Raw genomic sequence first — 24,240 nt, 5'->3', positions numbered from 1 at the left:
TCCTTTTTTTTCCTTTTTTTTTTTTTTGTAAAAGAGCTAGAAATCGATAGAAAAAAAACACTTTGGGGGGAGGGGGGCGGGGGGGAGTGCAGCTGGCTCCTGGCCAGCAGGCGTGGGGGAGGGGGAATGTAGCACCCCCTTCCCAGCAAGGGGCCCCCCCCCGGCACCTCCTCGCCCCCCATGTCCGTGCTGCTGTCCCCCATCCCGATGGGGCTGGATAAGGCCACGGCATGGGGCCGAGCACGCAGCCCCCGTGGGGCTCCACCCTCCTATCCTCACCCCCCGGCTCACAAGGGGCTCGGGGCGCCGCTGCAGGAGGAGCGGGGTCCCCCTTCACGCCGTGCCCCCCAGGAGGGGCCGGGTGCTGTAGGAAGGCCATCGGGGCCGGGTGTGGGGTGCCAGCCTAGGACTTGACCTCGGTGGGGTTGTACTCTGTCTCGCCGGCTGAGACCTGGGAGATGCGGCGGGTGGAACGCCAGAGCCGCCGGTGGAACTGGCCTGGGCGCACCTAGGGGAGGGGAAGGTCAGCAACTGCCCCACATCCCATCTCCATCCCCATTCCCTTCCACAGCTCCAAGCCCATCCTCATACCCTTCCATCTCCTCAACTCCACTCCCATCTTCATCTCCAATTTCTTCCACAACCCCAAATTCATCTTCGCTCCTCCTTCATACCATCTTAAGTCCCCATCCCACTCCTTCCTCCATCCTCTCCCCCTGCATCCACCTTCTGATCCGGATCCCCATCTCTATCCCAATCCCTTCCTCATCCCCACCCACAACTCCCCTCTCCTCTCTCACTTCCACCCAAACCCCATATCCCTTTCTCTTGGGTGGATCCCCATTCCCTTCCCCATTCCCATCCCATCCCATCCTGTCTGTCCCACCCCAACCCAATCCAACCATTCTGTCCCACTCCAACCCATCCTCTACCAACCTAACCCATCCATTCTGTCATGCCTCATCCCATCCCAACCATTCCGTCCCAACCCAATCCAATCCATTCATTCTGGCCCAACCCAACCATCCCCATCCTCACCCCACCCACCCATTCTGTCCCACTCCACCCCAAACCAACCCAATCTATCCATTCTGTCCCATCTCATCCCAACCCAACCTATCCATTCTATCCCATCCCATCCCTCCCCATCTCAACCCACCCTATTCCCTCCCACTCCAACCAAACCCTTACCCCATCCCCATCCCTCTCCGCTTTCGGAGCAAGGAGGACAAGCAGAGATCCCCAGCCCAGCCAAGGGGACACAGGGGAACAGGGGACACACCTCTGTGACCCCTCTCCATCTCCTGCCCTGACCCCCCAGCCCCATGGTTGTGCTCACCTCTGCGGGTTGCCCGGCGCCCACCACAATCAGCTTGCCATCCTCCAGCCCCACCAGGATGTGGCTCTTCTCCTTGGTCACCGACACGCTGTGGACGGGCACCCTCATGGGCATGGGGTGGATTGCTGCCTGGAGGCTGCAAGGGTGAGAAGATGTGGGGGATTGGAACCCATGGGCATCTCAAGGGGGTGTCAGCAGGACGGGCACAATGACATCAGATCTCACGCTGAGTGACACAGTTCAGTGGGCATGGTGGTGATGGGTTGATGGTTGGAACTGGTGGTCTTAGAGGTCTTTTCCAACCTTAATGATTCAATGACTCTATCCCTCACCTCTGGAGGTCGCGGATCTCCAGCCCGCACTGCATGGTCCCCAGCACCACGAACTCCTCTGTCATGCACATGGCCGTCACCTCCTGATCCAGTGGGACGGAGGCAAGGTGCTTCCCATTCACCGAGTAGAGGTGCAGCGTGAATTTATCCTTTGAGAGAGAGCAAAATGAGGGATCATGGAGAGGACAAATTAGGGAGACACGGGGACACCAGCCCTGCCCTGCCACCTCACCTTCAGGGAAGCGCGCTCGCCCACGGCGGTCTGGGTGACGATCTGCCCCTCCGGCCCCACGGCCAGGTGGGTGATGGCAGCAGGCAGTGAGCTCTCACCAGGTGGCCGCAGGGACTTCATGAAGAGCCCCCGCTGGATGGTGTGGATGATGATGGTGCCATCCTGAGGAGGAAGGGGACAAGGTGGCGGCGGTTGGTGCTGCTTGGTGGCTGTGGCACCTAGAGATGAGCCACCACCACCTGCCCTGGCTGACCTTGGAGCCTGAGACGGCCATGTCCAGCTCGGTGCTGATGGCCACGCATGTCACCTCGTCATCGTGGCCGTACAGGACCTGGATGGGTTTGGGGGCCAAGCCGCTGGAAAACCCGCCCTAGTGGAGGGCACACAGGGACCTCAAGGACCTCGCCGTGGCACCGCATGCTCCCAGCAGTGACTGTCTTCATGCTAAGAGCTGGCACAAGGTGCAGCCCCCTACCTGCTGCAGGACCTGCCACACCATGCAGGTGGTGTCCCGGGACCCAGAAATGAGGTAGATGCCACACAGGTCGAGAGCCAGGCAGGTAACAACATCTGGGACACAAAGGAAGACACCGTGAGCTGCTGTTCCTGTGCCAAGGTGCCACCAGGTGGCACCAAGAGAGATACACAGACGGAGTCTGGGGAGGCGTCCCTGCAGAGGTCCCTCTGGCACCCCGTGGAGTGGGACCCTGTACCTATGTGCCGGGTGATGTGCCCAATGACTTTCCCCTTGCTCAGTGAGGTGACGCGCAGGCTGTTGTCCCAGTGTCCCCCGCTGAAGAGAAGCTTCCCATCAGGGGACACAGCCAGCGTGCGGGAACACAGGTCAGCACCAGGGGCGAAGGGGCCCTGTAGGAAGCGCTGGGTCCTGGAGTAGAGGGACACGGGATGGTGACAACGACACAGGCACCACCAGCACCCCTTGACACTGTGTGACCCAAGGGACCCAGGGACAGGGGATATCCCTGCAGACTCACTTTGCGTTAGAGACAGTGGGGTCTTTGGTGAAGCTGAAGTAGTTGGAGATGTTCTTGTCATAGGGCAGCCAGCTGTGGGTCCCCAGCAAGCCGTTGGCACTCACGGTGACCTGGGCAGAGGTGGTGACAGCTGTGACACATCCCAGGGATGCCCAACGCTGGCATCCTCCAGTTCCCCTTTGCTCACCAGGACATCGGGGGATCCCTGAGTGATGAAGGAGTGTGCCTGGTTCTTGGGGACCACGGCTTGCACCAGGGACACACCGTCACTGATGCCCTGCAGGGAACACATAGTCAGTGGGTCCCCTCCTCACTGGCATCCCCCTCCCACCCCATGTCCCCGTCCCTACCTCCACGAAGAAGGACTTGAGCTGGTCCAGGTTCTCGAAGATGTTGGGTGGGCGGGTGTCCAGGCGTGCCAGCCTCCGGGCTGCGCTCTCAGCCGACATCCGGGCAGGATGGGGCTCCTGGGGGGAGAGCGCCATGAAAATGGGGTACCACCTCCTCAAAATGAGGCAGGGGGCTTTGGTTTTTTGGAAGGAATGAGCCACCTTGAGCAGCTGGCAGGGTGTCTGCCCGAAGTTGCTGATGATACCCTCCAAAGCCTTCCTCTGTGTCTCATCAGCGATGGCATCCAGGTCCACAGCACCTAGGGATGGGCATGGGGGTGTCAATGAGGCCACCCAGTGGGTACCCCCCACCCTGTCCCCACAGCTCACCCTCATATGTGCAGTAGTAGAAGACATTGAGGGCCTCCACAGCGGCCGGGCCTCGCTGTTTGTACCCAAAAATGAGGTCAATCCACTCGTGGAGGTGGGCTGAGACGTACTCTGATTCCTGAGCAGGCACCGTGTGTCAGGGGGACTGGGAATGCCCGTATTCCCCCCAAACCGACCCCACTCCAGCATCTCACCAGGGCTTTGCGGTGTTGGTAGATGAAGTCCTCGCGGGAGCGTGCCCACCGCGGCAGCACCACGTCGCTCACCTTCTCATTGGACATCTGCAGGCAGCCCAGATCGAAGCCTGTGGGCAGCGTGCAGACAGTGGGCAAGGGTACAACCACACTGTCCCCTGTCCCCATCCCCGTCTCTCCATTACCATTCTGGTTCTCCAGGAATTCAGGGAAGTAGAAGAACTCAGGGATGAGCTCCTTGACGTCCACAGGGTTCTCCATGCGGGCTTGCCATGCTGCTGGCACCGAGTGGAACTGCCGGTCTGAGCAGTCGAACCTGGTGGCACAGGGCATCTGTGGGACCCTGGCGGTGGCAGTGGCTCTGTCCCAGGGCCCAGGTCCCACTGCTGGGTGCTCACCGGCCGCTCTGCAGCTGGATGTGCAGTGTGGTGAAGGGCTCGGTGCGGATCAGGTAGTGCATGACGCCCGCTGCGTTAGAGTAGTGCGTGCCGTAGTGAAACTTGTCCACAGTGCCCGTGGGGTCCTCAAAGCTCTCATACCTGCGGGGGCAATGCAGGGGGGTCAGGGCAGGAGCTCTGATCCCCTGGTTCTTCTTTTTGGGGCCACTCACTTCTCCTTCACATCCCGTGCGTGTCTCTCATTGGCAACCCCAATGGGCTTGGACAGGTCCCGAAACACGGACGGGTTGGTGAGGTCGAGCGTCTCCGAGACGTAGTCCCTCAGGATCCAAGGGAACTGAGTGGGGAAGGAAGTGGGTGAGGCGGGGGGGGCCCAGGGCCACTGTTCAGCTCGGGAAGGGGACACAAGGTGCTCACCACGGGGTACTGTGAGAGATCATTGTAGGTGCGTCCCGCAATCGTGTTCAGCTGCATGAGGTACTCGAAGTTGGAGATCTCCCGCAAAACCCATTTCTGGAGCAAAGAGATGATGGCTGAGACGGATCTGGGCCAGAAGATGGAGCAAACCCCACACCTGCCCCCACTAGGGGCCACCATTTGTCCTCTCTCAGGAGGACACGGATACCTGGGTGAGCCCTGAGGCTTTCAGCAGCTCCTGGGGTGAGCGGCTGCCAAAGTAGATCTGGTTGGGGGGCCGCAAGCCCAGGATGCAGGAGTAGACCTTGTTCCTCACCTGCAGAGATGGAGGCAGGAGCCCTGGTGAGCTCGAGGTCCCCACACGCACCTTGAAATGGTCCTGGGACACAGAGGAGGAGCCCGGCTGGACACTGGGGGATCTGGGGTGCTGTCACCTTCTTTTTGAAGTTGAGGAAGTAGTTGGCCTGGTCGATGAAGAAGAGCTCAAGCGCAGAGCGGCGCAGGTTGTAGCGGCGCAGGTGGACCTCGCGCAGGTGGGACAAGGGGCGCTTGAAGTCATAGCCAATCCCTGCAGGGCAGCACAGAGCACCACAGGCTTCACTGACCACACAGAATGGAGACAGGCAGGGGACGAGGCAGGAACTGGGGACAACATCACGCCAGGGAGCAGCCTGGGGCTGGCCCACACCAAGGAGTGCACCCCGAAAGGGTCAGCATCCATGGAGATGGACTTTAGGGGGGAAAGGGGATGGATGGAATCATCTTCATCCCAGTTGTGCTGCAAGCACCCACTCCAACCTTTCTAAGACCAGTGATTAGGCAGAGATCGAGGCTCAGTCCCCCCCATTCCATGCTCTCCCAGGCACATATCGTTACCTCCCTCTGTCTCCTCCTTTTCACTGCTGCCGTCATAGAAGTAGACATGCTGGGTTGTCACCTCCAGGCGGCCAGAGACAACGGCCACTGTTGTAATGAGCTCGCAGTCCTCCGAGACCACCAGCTTCTCCCGCTGGTTCTGCTCCTTGGGCTCAGCCCTGGGTGACACGGGGTGGTAAGGACACTCCCAGCCTGGGGGACCAAGCGTCACTGAAGGGGATGGGGACACTCACTGGCTGTCCAGGACAGGGAGGTCCTCCTCGGCCAGCTGATCATCCTCCAGCTCGCTCACCTTGGCCTCCTTGGCCATAGCGAGTGGAAGGGACTCAGCAGTGTTGTGGAGGTTATCAGCTCCTGAAATGAGGAGAGGTCAGTAAGCACTCCCACTGGAAGGGGGAATGAGGGGTCAAAGAGCTCCCAGGTGCCTCACCCAGATTGTCCCGCAGAGCACTGGCCTCCAAGTGCTGGTCGAAATTCAGGTTGGGCACCAGCTTCAGCCGCATCCTGGAGTAGGTCTCGGCACTTGACAGCTTCCAGCGAACCTCTGGTGGGTTCCTGGGGGTGGGAGGGGGGTGAGGCAGCCTAGACACCCATCCGTGACCCCCTGGTGCTGAGGTGGGGGCAATGGGTGCTCACCGGTCAGCCCAGGCAGAGCGTGGTGAAGTGAGGAGGCGGCACAGGGATCGCCACTGCTTCAGCACTGTGCTGTGGTGGTTGTTGGCTTGCTTGAGCACGTTGGCATGCCGGGCATTTTCAGCCTTGGTGCGTTTTGCCACTGGCTCCAGCACCAGCTCCTGCCAAGGAAGAGGGAGGGTGATGTGAAGGTGGGCCTTGGGGACGTCCCTGGGGTGAGGAGCACATCCCTGGGATAACCCCTCAGAGTTGAAGAGCATATCACTAGGACAGTATCTCTAGGGTGAGGAGGATGACCCCAGAATAACATCCCTGGCACAAGGAGCACATCCCCAAGATCATGTCCCCAAGGTGAGAGGCATGACCCTGGGGTGACTCTCAGATGATGATCCTGGTGCAAGGAGTATGTTCCTACGGTAAGGGATATCATCATACAGCTGTGCCCCAGGGGTGTGGAGCACATTACTGGGATGACATCCTTGGGATGAGGAACACATCTCCAGGATCACGTCCACAAGGTGAGGAGCATGTCCCTGGGGTGAGGAGTACATCTCTAGGATGATGTCCTGGGGTGAGGAGCACGTTTCCAGGATTATGTTCCCAAAGTGATGAGCATGATGCTGGGGCGAGGGAAAGGAGCATGTCCCCAGTATGACATCCTTGGGTTTAGGACCGTGGCCATGGGACAAAGAGCCCATCCCCATGGTGATGTCCCTGGGGCCAGGAGGAGGCAGCACCTGGAACATTTTCCGGCTGTCCGCCTTGTCCCGCTCCCGCCGCAGGGAGCTGCTCATCATGGCATCGTAGCAGGCGTTCCAGAAGTTGGACATGTGGTCATGGCTCTTGGCAAACGTGTCCATCTCAAACTGGGCCATGGTAGGCTGCACCTAAAGAGCGAGTGGGGAAAAGAGAAATGTTTGTAGGGCACACTGGTGCCAGCACCATCCAGCTACGAGCATCTCTTTTTTGGAGGTCAACCCTGCATGGAACTGTGTTGTCCCAGCCCAGTGGCAACGGTGGGACCCAGCTCCAACACATTACCCAAGTTTAAGCTTTGGAAGGGTTCCCCAACACCCCCAGCAATGCCACCCCATACCCCATGGCACCCACGTGCTTCTCGATGAAGCTCCTCCACTCGAGGGTGGTGCAGAACTGCTGGAAGTCCTCATAGAACGTGGGGCTGCCATTGGTGGGAGGCAACGAGGGCAGGAACTGTTGCAACTGCAGAGTCTCGTAGCACTGGTCCATGAGCGTGCGCACAATGGGCACCAGCCAAGAGAAGGTCTCCGATTTGGCATCCAACGAACGCTGCAGTGGGGTCTCCAGCTTGCCCAGCAGGTAGCAAGCTTCGTCTTTTTTGGGGGCCGTGGCAGTCTGCAGCAAACTGTGCAGCTTCACGTAGGCCAGTGAGTGCAGCTTGGGGTGTGACACAGGAGATGGGACATAAGATGGAGCCACCCAAAAGCACTGAAGTCTGCTCCGGAGGCCAGGGAAGGGGTGACCTACCTGGGGGTCCTGCAGCAGGATGTAGCCCACTAGGATGCGCAGCCCTGTCTGGGCCATCTCCTTCAGGTCGGAGGTGCCGTTGGCCAGGTGGTACCAGACGCCCAGCTTGTCCAGCAGGCTGCTCACTCCCTCGTAGATCTGGGTGGGGGGTGGGCACAGTGAGACCCCACAAAGCCAGCAGGTCTGTCCCCAGCTCCCAGTCATTGCTGGCTTTGCTCGACGTGGGTTTGCATTATGGGTAAGGGATGGGATGAGGGCTTGGGGTTAGGGCAAGGGGATAGGTTAGAACACGTTTGATATTAGGGTATGAGGTTGGGGCTTAGGGTGTGTGCTTGTGGTAATGGTGTAGGGCTATGGTTAAGGGTTAGGGTTTATAACAAGGATGTAGGATTTAACGTTCAGGATTAAGACTCAGGAGGTCCGATTAGATTTCCAGGTCATGAGTTAGGGTTAGGGTTTAGAATAGAGGGTTAGGGTTATGGGTATGATTTATAGGTTTTAAATTAGGGACAGGGTATAGGATTAGAGTATAGGATTAGGTATAGGGTTTGGGCTTACGGCAGCTGTGTAGGGTTAAGGATTAGGATGAGGGTCTAGGGCTAGGTTATAGGTTTGGGGTTCACAGCAAGAGTGTAGTGTTAGGGTAAAGGTTTAGGATCAGGTTTAGAGATCAGATTTATGGGCTAGGGCAAGGTTTTAGAATTAGAACATGGGTTAGTTTCTAGGGTTAGGTTTATAGGCTACAGGTTAAGAGCAGGGTTTAGGGTCAAGGGTTAACAGGGTTAGTGGTTAGCATTAGGGTTAGGTTTAGGGTTAGGGTTAGGGTTAGGGTTAGGGTTAAGACCTATGGTTAGAGCTGGGGTTTATGCCAAGAGTGTAGGGCTGGGGCTAAGGTTTAGGGTTAGTTTTAGAGGTTGGGGTTGGATTTACAGGTTATGGATTAGGTTTTAGGATTAGGACACGGGTTAGTTTCTAGGGTTAGGCTTATGGTTTACAGGCTAGGGGTTGGGTTTAGGGTCAGGGCTGACCCCAGGGTTAGAGATTAGCACAAAGGTGTAGGGTTCGGCTTGGGACCCTGCCTGCTGCCATGTACCTTCTCACTCCACAGGGCCTGGTTGTTGTGCCCCTCGGAGAACAAGAAGTCCTGGAGCAGCCGCAGCAGCTTGAGTGCATTGTGGGTGAGGCCGGGCAGCGCGGCTGGCCCCGACTCCTTCAGGTCTGTCAGTGCTGACTCCAGCATCATCTCCAGCAAGCTGTGGGACAGCAGGTGGCTCTGCAGGGTGGCCACCACCACGGGACACCCCCCAGTGTACCCACAGACCCCGCGTTCCCCCTGCAAACCTGCGCTTGATCTCATCGGGGGACCGCACCAGCTCACACGCCGTGCCCAGCTTGGTGAGGACGGAGAAGACCTGGCCACGCTCCCTCCATGCAGCATCATCCCAGCCCTCCACCCCGCGCCACGTCACCGAGAAGATGATGTTGGTCAGGAGGTTGCACAGCTCCTCCTCGGGCGTTTGCTACCAGGGGAGGAGGAAAAGCATTAGGGATTCCCAACAGTATGATTTTTTCAGGAAGTGTTGTGATTTGGAGCTCACCTGGGGGTTGCTGGTGTTGGAGATGTTGTCGCTGGGCAGAGCATCCTGGTAGCTGCTCTCATCCAGCACGTTGGAGAGGCTGGAGCTCTTGCGGTTTCGCATCCCTGGGAAGGGTTTGAAGCTCTCCAGGGGTGAAGGGGTTCCGGGGCCGCTGGCGGGTGTCTGCGCACCGCTCTCGGCCGTGGCGATGGAGCTGGTGCTGGCCAGGTCGAGCCCCAGGTCGAAGGGCGAGGTGGAGAAAGGTGAGAGTGGGTGGTAGACACCATCAAAGGGGACATCCCCAGGGTTGGAGGAAGAGCGGCTCGCCCGGTCGGAGGAGTCGAAAGACTTGAAGTTGTAGGAGTGGAAGGACTTGGTGCGGCCGCTGGGCGAGATGGAGTGGTTGGAGAAGCCCTCGGAGAGCTCCTGGTCCGAGGCTTCGTAGCCCAGTGGCAGGAAGACATCCACCTCCTGCAGCTCGGCCGGCAGAGGGCTCATGCTGCCCACATTCTCCTTGCCCACCTCACCCTCCTTGCTGGGGTGGTCTGTGAAGCGGAGGAGCTCAAGGCAGCCCCCGCTGCCCGAGTGGCTGAGGCTGTGCTGGCGGGACTCGTAGGACTCCTTGACGTAGAGCTTGGTGAGGGTGTCCTGCCAGCCCGCCAGCCTGGCCAACTGCCTCACCATGTCCTGCTGTGCGTAGATCAAGTGGAAGAGCTGCAAAAAAAAGAAGGGGAGGGACCCAACAGAGTCACCTCAGCTCCTCTCGGGGTGGCTGGGCCTTCTGAAGGGCTGGGGATGGATGGTCACCAATGGCTCTGCTCACCTTGCGGCAGATATCGAGCCGGATGGTCAGGTCAGCCCGGTGGGACAGGTAAACCACGGCCACCAGATCCTTGTAGTTAGGGGGATCTGCAGGCAAGGAGAGAGGGCTTTTTGTCTCCAAAAGCCACCAAAGGCCACCAAAGGCTCCCAGGCTTGCCCCCAAGAAAGCTGAGCCCTGTGGGAAGCCAACAGGATGGCCCTTGTGGTGTGATTCAGAATGGGGCAGGATGGATTTGGGCAGGACACACGGTACCTGCCCCAAGGACCTGCTCCGAGAGGCAGCGGAAGAGCAACATGGAGCTGGGGACGTCACTGAGACAGGCGATGAGCCCCTGGTATCCAATGTCCTTCAACTTCAGGCGGCTCTTGCAGCGCTCGGGGACCTTCTCGTACTTCAGCATCTTGTAGAGCACCTGGCAAGCCAGAGAGGGGTGGTGATGCTGTTCTAGGGACACTCCTAGCCTCAAGGGACAACACCAGGGACATGTCTCACCCTGAAGACTCTTTCCCGTACTTCATCTGAGAACTTCTTCTGTACCAGCAGTGAGAAGAGGACTTCCACATGGCCCGGCTCAAAGAGGAAAGCAAAGAGCTGCTCCTGGGAGGGTGAGCCCTTCAGCAGGCTGTGCATCACCTCCAGTGCTCCGCAGACCTGCAGGCAACAGGGACGGCTGCACACTGTCCTCCATGCACCCCACTGCTACCTCAGTGCCTTTTCCCCACCTTCCTGTCGACCACTACCAAGAGCAGAGCCAGCCCTAGCTGTCTGGGAACAATGTTTAGGGTGGTTTGGTGGGACCTGGGTGGCCAGAAGTCATACCTGCTGCTCATCCTGTGCTGCAGCCATGTAGTTCAGCAAGCTCTGCATCTCCTCCCCAGAGAAGCTCCTGCAGAAGAAATCCTTCACCAGGCTGAAGAGGGACGTCTGCACCGTCTTGATGTCATCAGTTGCTGTGGGCTTCTCCCTGGAGGAACTGAGGAAGAGATGCACGTGGAGGATGCCCCATCCCTGCACACACTCAAAGTCAGGCTGGACAGGGCTCTCAACAACCTGATCAAGCTGTAGGCGTCCCTGTTCATCACAGGGGAGTTGGACTAGATGGCCTTTAGGGGTCCCTTCCAACTTGCATTCTGTGATATTCCCACTGGGAATTTTTTTTTTTCCTTCTTTCTCCTTGTCACTCATGATCAGCACAACCCCAGATCCCAACATGGAGCCTGAGCACCTCTTGGACAGTGGACATCCCTTCAGGCCAACTATACACATAAGGAAACATCTATCCTATGTACTGGGTCTCTGACGGGACAGGGCACAGGGATCAGAAGTGCCTACCACAATGCTCCCACGATATGCTTGCAGGGGGAATATTACCCCAAATAAAAGTGCCTAACCCAACCTGCAGCTCCCAGAGACCAAGTTGATCATGGCGCTGGTGTTTAGGGGCTGGATACTCCAGCTACAAGCAGCAGCTCACCTGTAGTATGTCCGGATGGAGTCGAGGACGTACTGTACCCCATACTTCTTGCGGATGCGCTGCTTGTGGTCCTTGACGACGTTGGCCAGGTACTGGATGTGACCTGCATGGAGAGGCCATGAGTGGCCCTGGTGGCCACACGACCATCTCAGGGATCCCTGTAGGTGCCCCTGCTCCCACCTAAGCGGACGGCAAAGTCGCTGTTGCTCCAGATGCGGAAATCGAAGAGGAGGTGCTGGTAGAGGAGGTGCAGCAGCAATCCACTGCCCTCAGAGGCCACCTGCTCCATCAGGATCTGCGAGGCCATCAGCGTGCTCATGTCCAGCAGCGGGCTGGACACCTGCCCAGGGTGAGAGGTGAGTTTTGTAGCTTGGGGATTGATCCAGGATGCAGCCTGGTAGCTGTGGCAGCCCCCACCTTCTGCAGCAGTGCACCGATGATGGCCGGCCCATGGCACTGCACCAGGCTCTCCTGGTTCACTGGGTGGTTGCGGATGAAGTTCTTCACCAGCAGCAGGAAGGCGGCCACGCTGTTCCTCTCCAGCCTGCTCTCTGTAAGGCACAGGGCAGAGCTGGGAGCCACGAGCACTGCTCCCTGCAGGCTCCTTCCCACCTCTGACCATGATGGGCATCCTGGTGACCCCGTTACCAACTTTTCTCCATGTACTTTCCACCCTATTTACCCATTTCCCTCCAATTTAACTGAGTGGAAACCTCAGTTGCTCTGAGCTCCCTGAAAATTAGTAGGGAGAAATCTCATGTTTCCTATGGAGGGTAAGGCATGAACCTAAGTCTACGATAAGACATCAGAGACTACAAGCAAAATCAAAACTGGAAGTAAGCAAGCTTGAACCACTCTCATCTTCCCAGAACTGCTCACTTATGACTAATTTGGTCCTAACAACCTTAAAATACGTCAGCAACAGCAAGGTTTCTCCATAACCCCATAAATCTCGGTGTTCTGGGCAAGACTTTTCTTGTTTGTGGTAAATACCAGTCAGGCGTAGGCAGCACGTACGTGGCAGAGGGGTTACCTCCAGCCACCTGAGCAGGATGGCTCCTGCCCCACATCCCCCCACAAAGTCCTCACCTGAGGACCTGCCCAGTGGGATGAGCATGCCCTGGGCGTTCCTGGAAGACGTCAGCTCTGGCCCTACCAGGTCATTGGTCTCCTGCTCATCCTCAGCTTCCTCCTTCTTGGTCACCACTTGCTCGAGCAGGGGCAGCAGGACGCCCATCCCACCCACGCAGTTGACCACGTCCTGCCAAGGGAGGTGAGAGGCTTTGCTAGGTGCCCCTGGGTGCTGCGTGGTAATGGTGGTTTTGGGGAAGGCAGCTGCACATCCACCCAGAGCCGGGGATCCCCAGGACCTATCCTGCCCAAGGCACAAGGCCCTGTGGCCAGCAAAGGGTGAAGTGTGCCTTGACCCATCCTACAGCATGCACCTCCAACAGCTCACTTGGGAGCACGTGTTCCCCTGCAGTGACCACCCACGGAGCCCAGTCTTGACACTGAGGACTCACAGGGCACAGAGGTCCTTGGGGGGGTTGCACGGACTAGCTGGACTTTGGTGGACCCATGGGTCTTTGGTGGAACCAATGCCACGTACTCCCCCAGCCCCCCTGCCGGGGAACCACCATGGCCATGCAACACTCCACAAGGGTCCTGTCCTGAACCCAAGGATACCCTAGGCTGTGGGGTCAGGATGAGCCACCTGGCACCCAACGTACCTTGACATCCCAGTTGACCACCTTATGCCCTGTCAGCCTCCCGTCCAAGCCATGGCTGGGAGAGAGGTCCAGACAGATGTTATTTCTGCAGGCCTAGAAGAGAGCATCCCAATCCATGAGGACACTGGACACTTGTTGGGGACAGGACAAGAGGCAAATTAGAAGAGGGAAGACTTCGAATAGAAGTTTGAAGGAAATTCTTAACTCAGAGAGTGGTGAGGTACTGGAATGGGTTGCTCAGAGAAGCTGTGGATGCCTCATATCTGGCAGTTCTCAGGGTCAATATGGTTGGGGATTAGGGCAACCTGATCTGGTGGGTGGTGACTCTGCCCATGGCAGGGGTTGGAAGTGTATGGGCTTTAAGGTCCCTTCCAACTCAATCCAGTCTGCGGTTTTATGGTTCTATGATACGACCTGTGAGTTGCTCAACAAATCTCAGTGTGAAAAGATGAGAAGGGATGGACATGGGCTCAACGTCCTCCATACAGAGGAAGGTCCTGTTGAGTTCAGGCACCGTGGGAGCATCTTTATGGGTCTGTCCTCACCTGCGGGGTGTAGTACAGCAGAAGCTTGCTGCTGAGCTCCACCAGGTCACCTTCCAGAGTAAACGGAGATGCGATGTTTGGGCCTGAGTGAAGAAAGAAGGGTCAGTGGGGAAGGGCTGGAGATGTGTTTGCCACCAGCAGCGTCACTGATGTGCCCAGCCCCTACGTACCCAGGCAGAAGAGTGCCTTGACCTGGGTTTGCTGCAGCACTTCGCAGAAGATGGCCACAGAGCCCAGGTGGCCCTCGAGGGAGGTAGGGGTGCCCCACTCAGTGTCCTGGCTGCCGGCCGCCGTAGTGGCCACCACCCCCTCGGTGGGGGGCTGCAGGGGGGTCCAGGCGTGGGGGCCCAGGGCAGCAGGGAAGGACTGCGAGCGGCAGAGCACAGGGTGTGGGGGGAAGGCCAGGTCCGGCCCATGGGACGGTGGTGGGTGGCTGCTGCTGGAGGCCGTTGTGGTGGTGCGGTGCCCCGCAGAGCCAATGCAGCAGGAGGTGAAGGACTGCATGGGAGAAGAAATCATAGAATCACTGCAGTTGAAAAAGACCTCTAAGGTCATCAAGTCCAACCATTAACCTAGCACTGCCAAGTCTATCACTATACCATATCCCTCTGCACCACATCTACAAGTCTTTTAGATACTCCCAGGGAGGGCGACCTGTTCCAATGCTACACAACCCTTTCAGTAAAGAAGTTCTTCCTAATATCCAACCTAAATCTCCCCTAGCATACCTTAAGGCCACTACCTCTTGTCCTATAATTTAGGCTATATATAGATCATTAAGGCTGGGAAAGACCTCTGAGATCACCAAGTCCAACCCCAGTCCACTCCCACCATGCCCACTAAACCATGCCCCCAAGTGCCACATCTCCACGGCTCTTAAACACCTCCAGGGACAGTGACTCCATCACTTCCCTGGGCAGCCTGTTAAGGCTGCTAAGGAGCAGCGTTCAGCTCCCAGCCAGTGTCACAGAGCAGGATGATGCAGTGCTGGGGGCGGCCCTGACCTCGTGGAGGGACGGGAAGCGGAGCTGTGCTGTCTTCCGTAGGTGTCCATCTGCGTAGATGCTGACCACATTCTGGCCGAAGGGCCGGCGCCCAGCGACATGGACAATGTCAATGCAGTGCTGTGGGGACAAGAAAGGGGTGTGAGGGGCGTCCCCCATCACGGTGATGGCGATGGGGACATCACTCACCCAGGCTGAATCGTTGAAGGCCACCTCTGGCAGTGCCACCGTCATGTAGTCCTTCTTGGTGCAGACAGCCACCACCAGCATGCCGTCGGTGGTGAAGAAAGCCTCGAAGCCCGTCCCGCTGGCTGTGAAGAAGCTGAGGAGAGGACAGCACAGTGGGGACGGTCACATCTTACCATCCTCGCCCTCACCACCCCATCCTCACCATCCTCACCTGTAGAGCTGCCTCCTCTTTGGCCTCGCCGGTGGCCCAAACTCCTCCTCGCTGAGGCAGAGCCAAGCATGGAAGGCGAAGGCACCTCCGGGCCACTTCTGGACGGCAGGCACCATGATCCCTGCCATGCCGGGTGTCAGGTCGAAGTACTGCAGCGCCCGGGGGGGTCCCTCAGCCCGTGCCATGCCCGAGAGCACTCGCAGGACCGGCGCCGTGTAGGGGTGGGCGCCCCGACCCCGCTCGCGCCGCAGCAGCCGCAGCAGCTGCCGCAGCTCACCGGGCCGGATGGAAAGCCTGCCCAGCACCCGCAGCAGCTCCAGCAGGTTTTCGGAGCAGGCGGGTGGGAGCGCTGGTTCTGAGGCCAGAGCGGCCAGCAGGCTGCCCACCATGCCCGCCTTGACGCAGGTGAGGCGGCTGGGCAGCGAGGCCTCGCACAGCTGCCGCAGCCGCTCCGAGAGGAAGAGCTGCAGCTCGCGGTATGCCAGAGCCGGGAGCCAGGCCAGCAGCAGGAGCAGGGGTTGCTCGTTGCGGATGGGGCGTGCTGGTAAGGAGCTGTGGTCACCTTCTACCGCCTGCCAGAATACAGAAGGTGCTTAGTGAGGTCCTCACCACGTGGAGAGAGAGATGGATCCTCTCCCAGCCGTCTTGGATGCGTGGTGGAGACCCCTGTGCACTAAGCACCTTGGGAGACTCTTATGCACCCCATACTTCAAGTGTGTTGGTGAGCCCCATGCACTCAGTAACTTGGAGACTCCCCTTCACCAGGCATCTTGGGGACCCCTGAGCACCAAGCATCTTGGGAGAGCCCTCTACGTGAAGACTTATGGGAGACCTCCCTGCACCAAGTGCCTTGGAGACCCTCTGTGAAGCAAGCCCCTTGAAGACCCTTTGTGCACCAAGATTTTTTGGGAACTCCCTGAACCAAGCCTCCTGGAGACCCTTGTGCACAAAGCTCTTTGGAGATCCTTGTGCAACAAATGGCAGACATAGCTGCACACCAAGCAGCTGGGGAGAACCCCCTGCACAGAGAACCTTGGAGACCCCTGCACACCCAGGAGTCCCAGAGCAAAGAGCATAGCATTCAAATAGGCTCGAATCTCCCCAAAGCTGAACATAGCTTGAAGTTGAAGATGGTGTGAGCACCTTGGGAGGGGGACAATGGGGACCCAGTGGGGATGGGAGATAAGGGAGAGGCCTGAGATTAGCCTGGCTGCTCCACCGAGGTGCCAGCACCAAGCACTTTGCTTGGAGTGAAGGAGAAGAGGATTTATGAGAGATGGGAGGGCTTCTGGATCAGGCAAGGGAGCATTTACCATGTTGAGGAGCTCCTGGAGCAGGCGCTGGGTGGGCTGGCCCTGGCTCCTCAGCACCTCGTAGAGATGGGCATAGCCGATGCGTTCCTTAAACACCTCCTGCAAGCACCCATGTACATGAGGTCCTATAGCAGCCCTAAGATGAGCTGCATCATACCCCAAGGCACCTCTTTGGGGTGAAAAACCCCAACCCTGTCTGTGCCTCCTCCCATTCCTACCTTTGCAGAGGGCGAGTTGCTCATGATGGCCGTAAGCACACTGATGGCATGGACTGCGATGGCATCAGAGCCGCTGTCAATGACCTGTGGGACAGGTGGTGGGTCAGCTGTGGGCATCACCCCTCATCCTACCAGGCAGCTGAGCTGTGGGGTAGCTCTTCAGAATACCTGCTGGAGCCCGTTGCTGGCTGGTGGCCGTACAGAGAGCTCATTGTAGGCTTCACCTGCATCCTGAGGGCTGTTGAGGTAGAGCTGGGGCGAGGAAGACAGAGACCAACAGGGGGTGGGGGGGGGGAGAAAAAATAAGGTCATGCACCATTCCTGCCCTGCTCTGGGGTACAGGGATGGTGCTGGAGTGGCTCCATCTCAGCACTGCTTGGGGTGTTTACAGCCAGGGAGGCTGAGGATGGCGCAGATGAGGATGCTGCAGTGCAAGCAAGAAAAAATGCAAGAGTGACTTTTTACATGGGCAGATAGTGATAAGACAAGAGGGAATGGTTTTAAAGTAAAAGAGAAGACATTTAGATTGGATGTTAGAGGGTCATTCTTTACACAAACTGCTCAGAGCAGCTGTGATCCCAGGCCAGGCTGGCTGGGGTTTTGGGCGCTTGGTCTATGGGAGGTGTCCTTGCCCATGGAAGGAGGTTGGAACTGGATGGGTGTTAAGGTTTAAACCATTCAAGGATTCTGTGGTTCATTCCAGGACCCCATCCCAAAGCCCAATCCCGCTGCGCGCAGGCATGGTGCAGTGCCCTGGTACCTTGCTGTTCTGGAGGAGGCGGATGATGTGCTCGAAGCAGTTATTGCTCAGGAAGACGGCTTGCAGGACCGGCCGGTCATCGCAGCTCAGCATGGCCGGGATGGCATCTACAAAGGGCAGAATGGGAACAGGGCTCAGCACCCACCCTGACCCCACCTCACTCCCTGGTTTGGGGAAACCCCAACTTACCCAACATCTGCACCCGCAGAGCAATGAGCCCTCCGGCCGCCTCCGGTGCCACGGCGGTGGGGTCGGCGTTGAGCACCCTGAAGTACCCATCCAGCAGCATGCGCAGGGGAACGGGGCCGGGGCTGCTGGCGTGCAGGGCATGCACTGCTGCCACCACGCTGCGCAGCGTCAGTCCCAGCAGCCCAGAGCACTGTGGTGGCCCTGCACTTGCCCGGCGCAGCACTCCCAGCAGCACCTCCAGTGCTGCCGGTGTAATGGCTTGCAGTGCGTTGGACTGTCAGGGACAAAGAGAAAACAACAACAAAAAAAAAAAACCCAAATTTCTTTTTTTTTTTTTTTGGCATAAAATCCTGTATTTAAGCCAGGTCAAGCAATATCTGCACAACGCATTGCTACTTTCCTGCCTGCTTCTGGTATATGCAAATTAACTCCAAGCACATTTCGGAGCTATTAATCAAGCTCTGCTTTCTTAAGCACTGGGTTGATTAAAACTTGCATGTGCTCAGCATTGATTTTTCCAGCTGAGATGCTCTCAGCTGCATCCCAGATCAGAACTGGTTGTTGCTGGTGAGCAAGCTCTGCTGGAGCGGTTTCAGTTTAGGTAACTCCTAACTTCATTTTTGCTTTTCAAAGGTAAAACCATGAATTTTGGCTTGCAATTTTAACTGTGATTCTATAAGGCTTTGGAGAATTAAGGTGTTTAATTGCAGCGAAGCATCTCACTTGGAATAAATGAGGCTTTGTGGTTTAGTCTCAGCACAGTTTGGGGAGTGGAGGTTTGGCAGAACAGTGTTGTCCCCCAGTGTCCCCATTGTCCCTGTCCCACCTTGGCCCCAGAGAGGATGGCTCCGAAGAGGTGGATGAGCCGGAGCTGGAGCTCGTCAGGGAGCTGCCCACCAGGCTGGAAACATTCTGCAAATACAAGGGAGGCAGCAGAAAATAAAAGGCAAAAATTCCCCTTTCCAGCCACCCCACAACCCACCCTTGACCTTGTTACTGATGGAGAGGGGGACGGAGCGCAAACCCCCCAGCTTTTTTCAGCTTTGGCTGTTTTGAGGGGAGATTTCTGTTCTAAAATCTAGAGGTTTTGATTCTAAAATCGGGCTCAGCTGGGGCATGGGGATTCACAGCCGGCACCACTAACAGCTCGCTGGGACTTTAGGTGCTTTCTGCAACCCCCTATTTCTATTTCACAGCTCAGTGATGGGGTTTTCAGGGCTTCCCCAGCCAAGCCGTGTTTTTGTCAGGTGCCAACCAAAGCAGGCCCAGCATCGTACATCACGGTGGCCAAAAATGGAGTTAAAACTCAGTGTTAATCACAGGATAATAAAAGGACTTCAGCCTTCAGGTCTCACTGCCCGAACTGGGAGCACACAAAGCAGGGGGCTGCAAGGAGCAGTGCTGGGTGTACCTTGGAAGAAGGTGTCGAACTCGGGGGGCAAAGCAGCGGGGGCAAACTTGTATTTGCTCTTCTCCTTCGTGCTGACAACTTCTCTGGAAGGAGAGGAATGAGGAGCGGGGAGAAGAGGGATACAGGACGTAAGGATCCATAACCCCTGGTGCTCACCCGCTCAGCTGCCGGCGCCAGGTCTGGTAGGGGTCGAAGAGGCACTCGCAGAGGTGCAGGGCATACAGCATCACACTCTCCAGCTGTGCCCCATCCTCCTGGCCACAGCGCAGCTGCCAGGGGCAGGCAGAGAAAGGTTAATCCCAAATAACAACCCCCAGGCCCTCCTATCCCAGCTTTGTCCCATCGAGATTCATCCCTGTGTCACAAAGATGCCACGAAGTGGTACCCAAGCATCCTTATGCCCCAAAATGGTACCCAAGTGCCCACTGGGATTCATCCTTGCCCCCATCCCACTCCTTTCCTCCCCTCTGCTACAAGTTGGGGTCAGGTGGGTACCACGGACCCCAGAACAGCCCATTCCTCATCCTGCCCCCATATCTCCCCTCCCAGCAATGGGGATTGGGGGCACAGTGACAGCAATGCTCACCTTGCTCGCACATATTCGCAGCAGTGCCAGTACGTCCGGGATGAAGCTGGGGGTTTTGTCGGTTTGGACGTTTTCGAGGTTTCTGTAAGGTGTAAACGCCATGGGGGAGGGGATGGTGGGGGAATAACACACCTAGAGGGGGGGATAACTGCCGAACAAGGCCACGTCCTGGGCTGACCCCATCCTCCCACGCTACGCAGCCAAACTCAAAGCCCAGTGCAGCCCCATTGTTCAGGACCTGGCTCCTCTCCAGTGCTAAATATAAAGGCTTTGGTGGCTGGGAGGGGGGACAGAAGGACAGTCCCCTGGCCGGGGGGGCCTCCAGGGATGCTTTGGCTGCCAGGGATCGGGTGGGAGCGAGCGGAGGCCGCCATCGGCACGGCCTTATCTGCAGTGCGCAGGCGGCGGCGCCAGGAGAGCAGCAGGCAGGAAGGGGCCAGGCGGCCACGGGGGCCCCCCCAGGAGAGGAACAGGAACGGGCAGGGAGTGGCTGCTGAATGGGAAGGAGTATGGGGGGTGTGTGTGTGGGGGGGGGGGGATGCGATGCACTTGAGTGGCTATGATACATCTGGAGGGGGACATGAGGAACTTAAGGGGACATGATGCATTTTTTTCCAGGGAGGGGGGATTGATGTTTTTTTTTTTTTGGGGGGGGGGGGGGGGGCACAGTGCACTTTAGGGGACACAATGCTCAATGAGATTTTGGAAGAGTACGATGCACTTTTTGGGGGTCAGAATGTGATGTGTATTGAGGGGGACAACGTGATACACTGGAGGGGGGGTGACATGATGCACGTGGCAGGGGGCACAGAGCATGCTGGGCGGAGACAATGTGTTTTGGGGGCAGGGGGGTGAACTGATGCACTTTGTGGGGGACATACTGCAAATTCTGGGGGATGACAATGCAGTTTGGGAGGACACAATGCAATTTTGGGGGAGATGACACAATGCACTTTGGGGAAATGACACGATCATGACATTTACGGGGGAGGGACACTATATAATTGGTAGGGGACACGATGCACTTTCAGAGTCGACTTTTGGGAGGGGAATAAGAACTTTTGTGGGGGGAATGATGCACTTTGGGGGGAGCGTGCAGCTGGGGTCTGTCCATGGGGGGTCCCACACCCACCTGCAGATGATGATGAAGAACTTGAGGAGCAGCAGTGCCTGCCCGAGGCGGGGGCCCTGCCCCACGCACTGTGCTAGCCGCTGGCTCAGCACCTGCAGCACCTCTCGTGGCAGCACTGGGATCTCTGACACCGCCTCCTCTGGCCTGATGGGGGCGGAGGGAGGAAAAGAAGTTAACAGAGAGGGGGGAACGACAGGATGGGACCTACGCACACCCCAGCCTGGTGCTAAAAACCTCCTGTCTGGGGCCGGATGGCTGCAAACCGCAGCGGATGAGCTGCAGCAAAACCTCAAAGCTGAGCTCTGGCTGGTAGGGGTGGGGGAGGGAAAGGGAACGGGTGGATTTTAATTTATTTTTTGGGGAGTGGGGGTCACCCTCACCTGCGGGGCTCCAGCGAGGGCACGGCTATGACCTTCTCAAAGTTCATGACGAAGGCCTCCAGCCACTGCTGCAGGTACGCCAGGTCCTTCTGCAAAGGGGAGGCTCGAGTTGTTTTTTTTTTCAGGGTGGGGGGACCCCTGTAGTGCTCTCCCCAAAGGGCAGCTGGGTGGCCGGCCAATCAGCTCCCACTGGGGGAATCCATCCTTCAGCCAATCAGCACAGCCCCTGGGAACTGTTGGCCAATGGGTGCCTGGTAGGGATCCAGTGCCGTGAAGATTGGCCAATCAGCATGTAGAGCAGTCAAAGCCCCAACCCCCCCCCCCAACCCCCTGAAGTTGCTGGCCAATTGGCACAGCAAGTGGCCACACACCCCTGGAGCCACCAGCCAATCAGCATGCAGAACAGAGCAACCTGTGGATCTGCTGACCAATCAGCACGCAGAAAAGCACAACCTGTAGAGCTGCCAACCAACCAGCACACAGAGCACCTCGCTATCAGCCAATCAGCAGCAAGAGCACTTGGCCCCATAGGATGGTGCAGCCAATCAGCTGGTAGCGTGCGGGCCCCACTCCTCACGGGGTTGTGCAAGGCATGATTCACCCAATGCTGCACAGTCGTGGTTCCTGGGTGTCCCTATGCCCATGTTCCTCTGCACCCCACAGAACACCCTTGGGTTTCCATGCACCCCACAGAGCACCGTGGGGTCACCTCATCCCTGTGCACACCACGCAGCACCTTAGGGTGACCCACGTCTCCATGCATTCCACGGAGCAGCCTGGGCTGTCCATTGGGCTGTCCATGCACCTCTGCACCCCATGGAGCACCCTAGGGTCATCCCGTGCCCCTGTGGAAGTCATGGAGCACCTTTGGGTGTCCATGGACCCCACAGAGCACCATGGGGTCAGCTAAGCCCACATGTACCCCATGGAGCAGCTTGGAGTGTTGCATGACCCCATGGGGCACCCCATGGTGTCCACGAACCACAGTGAGCACACTTGGGTCATCCACGTCCTTGGGCACCCCACGGAGCACCTTGGCCATGTGCAGAACTTTGGGGTGACCCATGCTTTTTGGGGCCACCCCTTTTCCTGTGCACCTCATGAAAAACCCTGGGGTCACCCCATCCCTCTGCACCCCTATACAGCACCGTGGAGCGTCCATGCTTCTGTGTACCCTAAAAAGCACCCTTGGGTATCCACGCACCCCACGGAGCACCCTGGGGTGACCCCTGTCCCTGCGCACCCCACAGAACACCCTTGGGTGTCTGTGCACCCCCTATGGAGCACTCTGCGCTCACCCTGTTCCCATATACACCACACTGCACCATACTGTCCCCAACCCTGACAGGGACTGTCCCTCCACCGTCACCTGTGGGTCCACAGCCCCCCAGCACTGGCCCCCCAAACCCCAGCACGCGCTCCAAACCCTCCCAGCAGCTCACAAACCCACCACCGCCCCATTCACCGGAGGGAAGCGCTCCTCCCCAGCGCCCCTGGGGGCGTGGGGGGCTCACACCCCGTTACCTGGGGGGGGGACGTGGTGAGGGGACACCCACACGGCTCCATGGCCCCCGGTGCCGCCACCACCGGAGCGAGGACGGGGAGCGGAAACGCGCACGGGGACACGCGGCGGCGGCGGGGCCAGGGGAGGGTGTGATGTTATTATTATTTTTTTCCTTCCCCCCCCCCCCCCCCCCCAGCTTAGTTTGCTTAAAAAATACGAGAGACTCAGGAAATGCCAAGTCACTCGTGGCCCCAACGACATTTCCTCTGGGGGAGGCTCACGCGGGGCCGCTGTCACCGCTGTGCACAGGGCTGTGGCAGCATCCCGCCGTGCCACCACCGCCCTGGGGACACCGAACCCCACGGCTGCAGCGAGTCGGCTCGTTCTCAGCATCCCGCCTCGGTGGCACCCCGCCGCCGTCCCCCTGTCCCGCTGTCACCATCACCTTACCGCGCACCCCTTCTCCCCGCGCCGGCGTCCCATGGCGCGCTGCTCGCCCCCGCGGTGCCTGCCCCGCTGGCAGAGCCTGTTGGGTGGCTTTGGGGCTCATGGCGCGGCGCCGCCTGGGAATGGTGCTGTCAGCGCCAGCACCTCCGTGCCGCTGTCCCCAGGGGGTAACCCGTGTCCCCACGCACCCTATGGCTCGGTCCCTATGGGTGTTCGCGTTAGGGTCTGGCCCCCTGCGGTGCCACCGGGGTTTGGTACCCCATGGTGACCCCCGTGCCCACCGGGAGTTGGACCCCGTCCTCTCCAAAGTCCCCCTGCTCAGCAGCTGGGATGGAGGTTGGTAATTAACGAGCTCCCTTCTCGTCACGGGCACATCTACGGGCAGCAGGCAGGGTGGCTGCTTGGGGACGTCACCGCGGCGAACGCTTGGCTGCCACCAGCGTGGTGACCTGCCTGGGGGCGGGTGACAGCCCTGGTGTTATGGCACACGTCCCCATAAGAGCACACACACACCGATGACATGGCACACATTCCCACAGAAGAGTGGGGATGGCACTGCACACGTCCCCCTACCAGCGTGCACACACTGACGGCACAGCACATGTTCCCATACAAGCGTGCGCAGCCCGACAGCGTGGCACCCGTCCCCGTAACAGCACACACACCCTGATGGCACAGCACATGTCCTCACAAGAGCACACGCACCCGATGCCACGGCACACGTCCCCGTAAGAGCACACAGACCCCAATGGCATCGCACAAGTCCCCGCAGAACTGCGCACACCCCGATGGCACAGCACACGTCCCCCTACCAGCATGCACACCCCAACGGCATGGCTCAAGTCCTGATATAAGGTGTGCACACCCCGATGGCAAGGCACACATCCCCACACAGACCCATGGCGTGGCACCTGTCCCCTTAAGAGCATTCACATCCCAATGGCAATAGCACCTGTCCACGTAAGAGCACACACAACCCTACGGCACGGCGCATGCCCCCATACAAATGTGCACGCACCCCCCCAGCACGGCACCTGACCCCACATGTCCCCCCCAGCCTGACCTCCTAGCACATCCCAGTTCCACACTGGTTCCTCACCCCCCCC

At 58.4% G+C, this 24,240-nt stretch overlaps 1 protein-coding gene across 6 annotated transcripts; it reads right to left on the bottom strand.

Annotated features, from left to right (window-relative positions):
- NBEAL2 (neurobeachin like 2) lies at positions 113–23,967 on the bottom strand. 6 transcript variants are annotated; one of them, XM_021386793.1, is made up of 55 exons: positions 23,947–23,967; positions 21,184–21,272; positions 20,804–20,947; positions 19,672–19,753; positions 19,242–19,354; positions 19,086–19,168; positions 18,501–18,586; positions 17,675–17,948; positions 17,486–17,592; positions 16,894–16,977; positions 16,726–16,809; positions 16,508–16,606; positions 15,195–15,766; positions 14,984–15,116; positions 14,795–14,914; positions 13,961–14,288; positions 13,791–13,873; positions 13,246–13,338; positions 12,605–12,776; positions 11,933–12,066; positions 11,696–11,855; positions 11,516–11,618; positions 10,861–11,014; positions 10,534–10,692; positions 10,294–10,453; positions 10,042–10,127; positions 9,240–9,932; positions 8,983–9,161; positions 8,735–8,894; positions 7,642–7,779; positions 7,246–7,551; positions 6,873–7,022; positions 6,139–6,296; positions 5,933–6,057; positions 5,736–5,856; positions 5,503–5,660; positions 5,061–5,194; positions 4,835–4,942; positions 4,627–4,722; positions 4,422–4,546; positions 4,210–4,350; positions 3,997–4,127; positions 3,812–3,921; positions 3,618–3,735; positions 3,450–3,547; positions 3,249–3,365; positions 3,086–3,175; positions 2,899–3,008; positions 2,617–2,789; positions 2,379–2,473; positions 2,157–2,273; positions 1,904–2,065; positions 1,672–1,820; positions 1,340–1,475; positions 113–508 (listed from the first exon to the last, which is right to left on the bottom strand). In XM_021386793.1, exons 1-55 carry the CDS (start codon positions 23,950–23,952, stop codon positions 404–406), a joined length of 8,211 nt encoding a protein of 2,736 aa, XP_021242468.1. In that variant the 5' UTR covers positions 23,953–23,967; the 3' UTR covers positions 113–403. The 6 variants fall into 6 exon arrangements, 4 of the variants coding, with proteins under 4 accessions (XP_021242468.1, XP_021242469.1, XP_021242471.1 ...); XM_021386794.1 differs by lacking the exon at positions 23,947–23,967 and adding an exon at positions 23,145–23,252; XM_021386796.1 differs by lacking the exon at positions 23,947–23,967 and adding an exon at positions 23,138–23,185.

The sequence above is a fragment of the Numida meleagris genome, chromosome 2 (assembly GCF_002078875.1).
Source record: "Numida meleagris isolate 19003 breed g44 Domestic line chromosome 2, NumMel1.0, whole genome shotgun sequence".
In the NCBI taxonomy this organism is placed as follows: Eukaryota; Metazoa; Chordata; class Aves; order Galliformes; family Numididae; genus Numida; species Numida meleagris.
Note: the sequence above shows the minus strand (reverse complement) of the source record. Positions and strands in the feature narration are given on the sequence as shown.

Bases quoted from the DNA above. Each gene is read 5' to 3' on its own strand.
- NBEAL2 (XM_021386794.1), bottom strand. From the start codon at position 23,237: ATGAGCCCCAAAGCCACCCAACAGGCTCTGCCAGCGGGGCAGGCACCG. The intron at 19,754-20,803 runs GTGGGTGTGGGA...TACACCTTACAG, and splicing joins TTCTTCATCATCATCTGCAG to AAACCTCGAAAACGTCCAAA. The intron at 2,274-2,378 runs GTAGGGGGCTGC...GCCCTCCACTAG, and splicing joins TGTGGCAGGTCCTGCAGCAG to GGCGGGTTTTCCAGCGGCTT.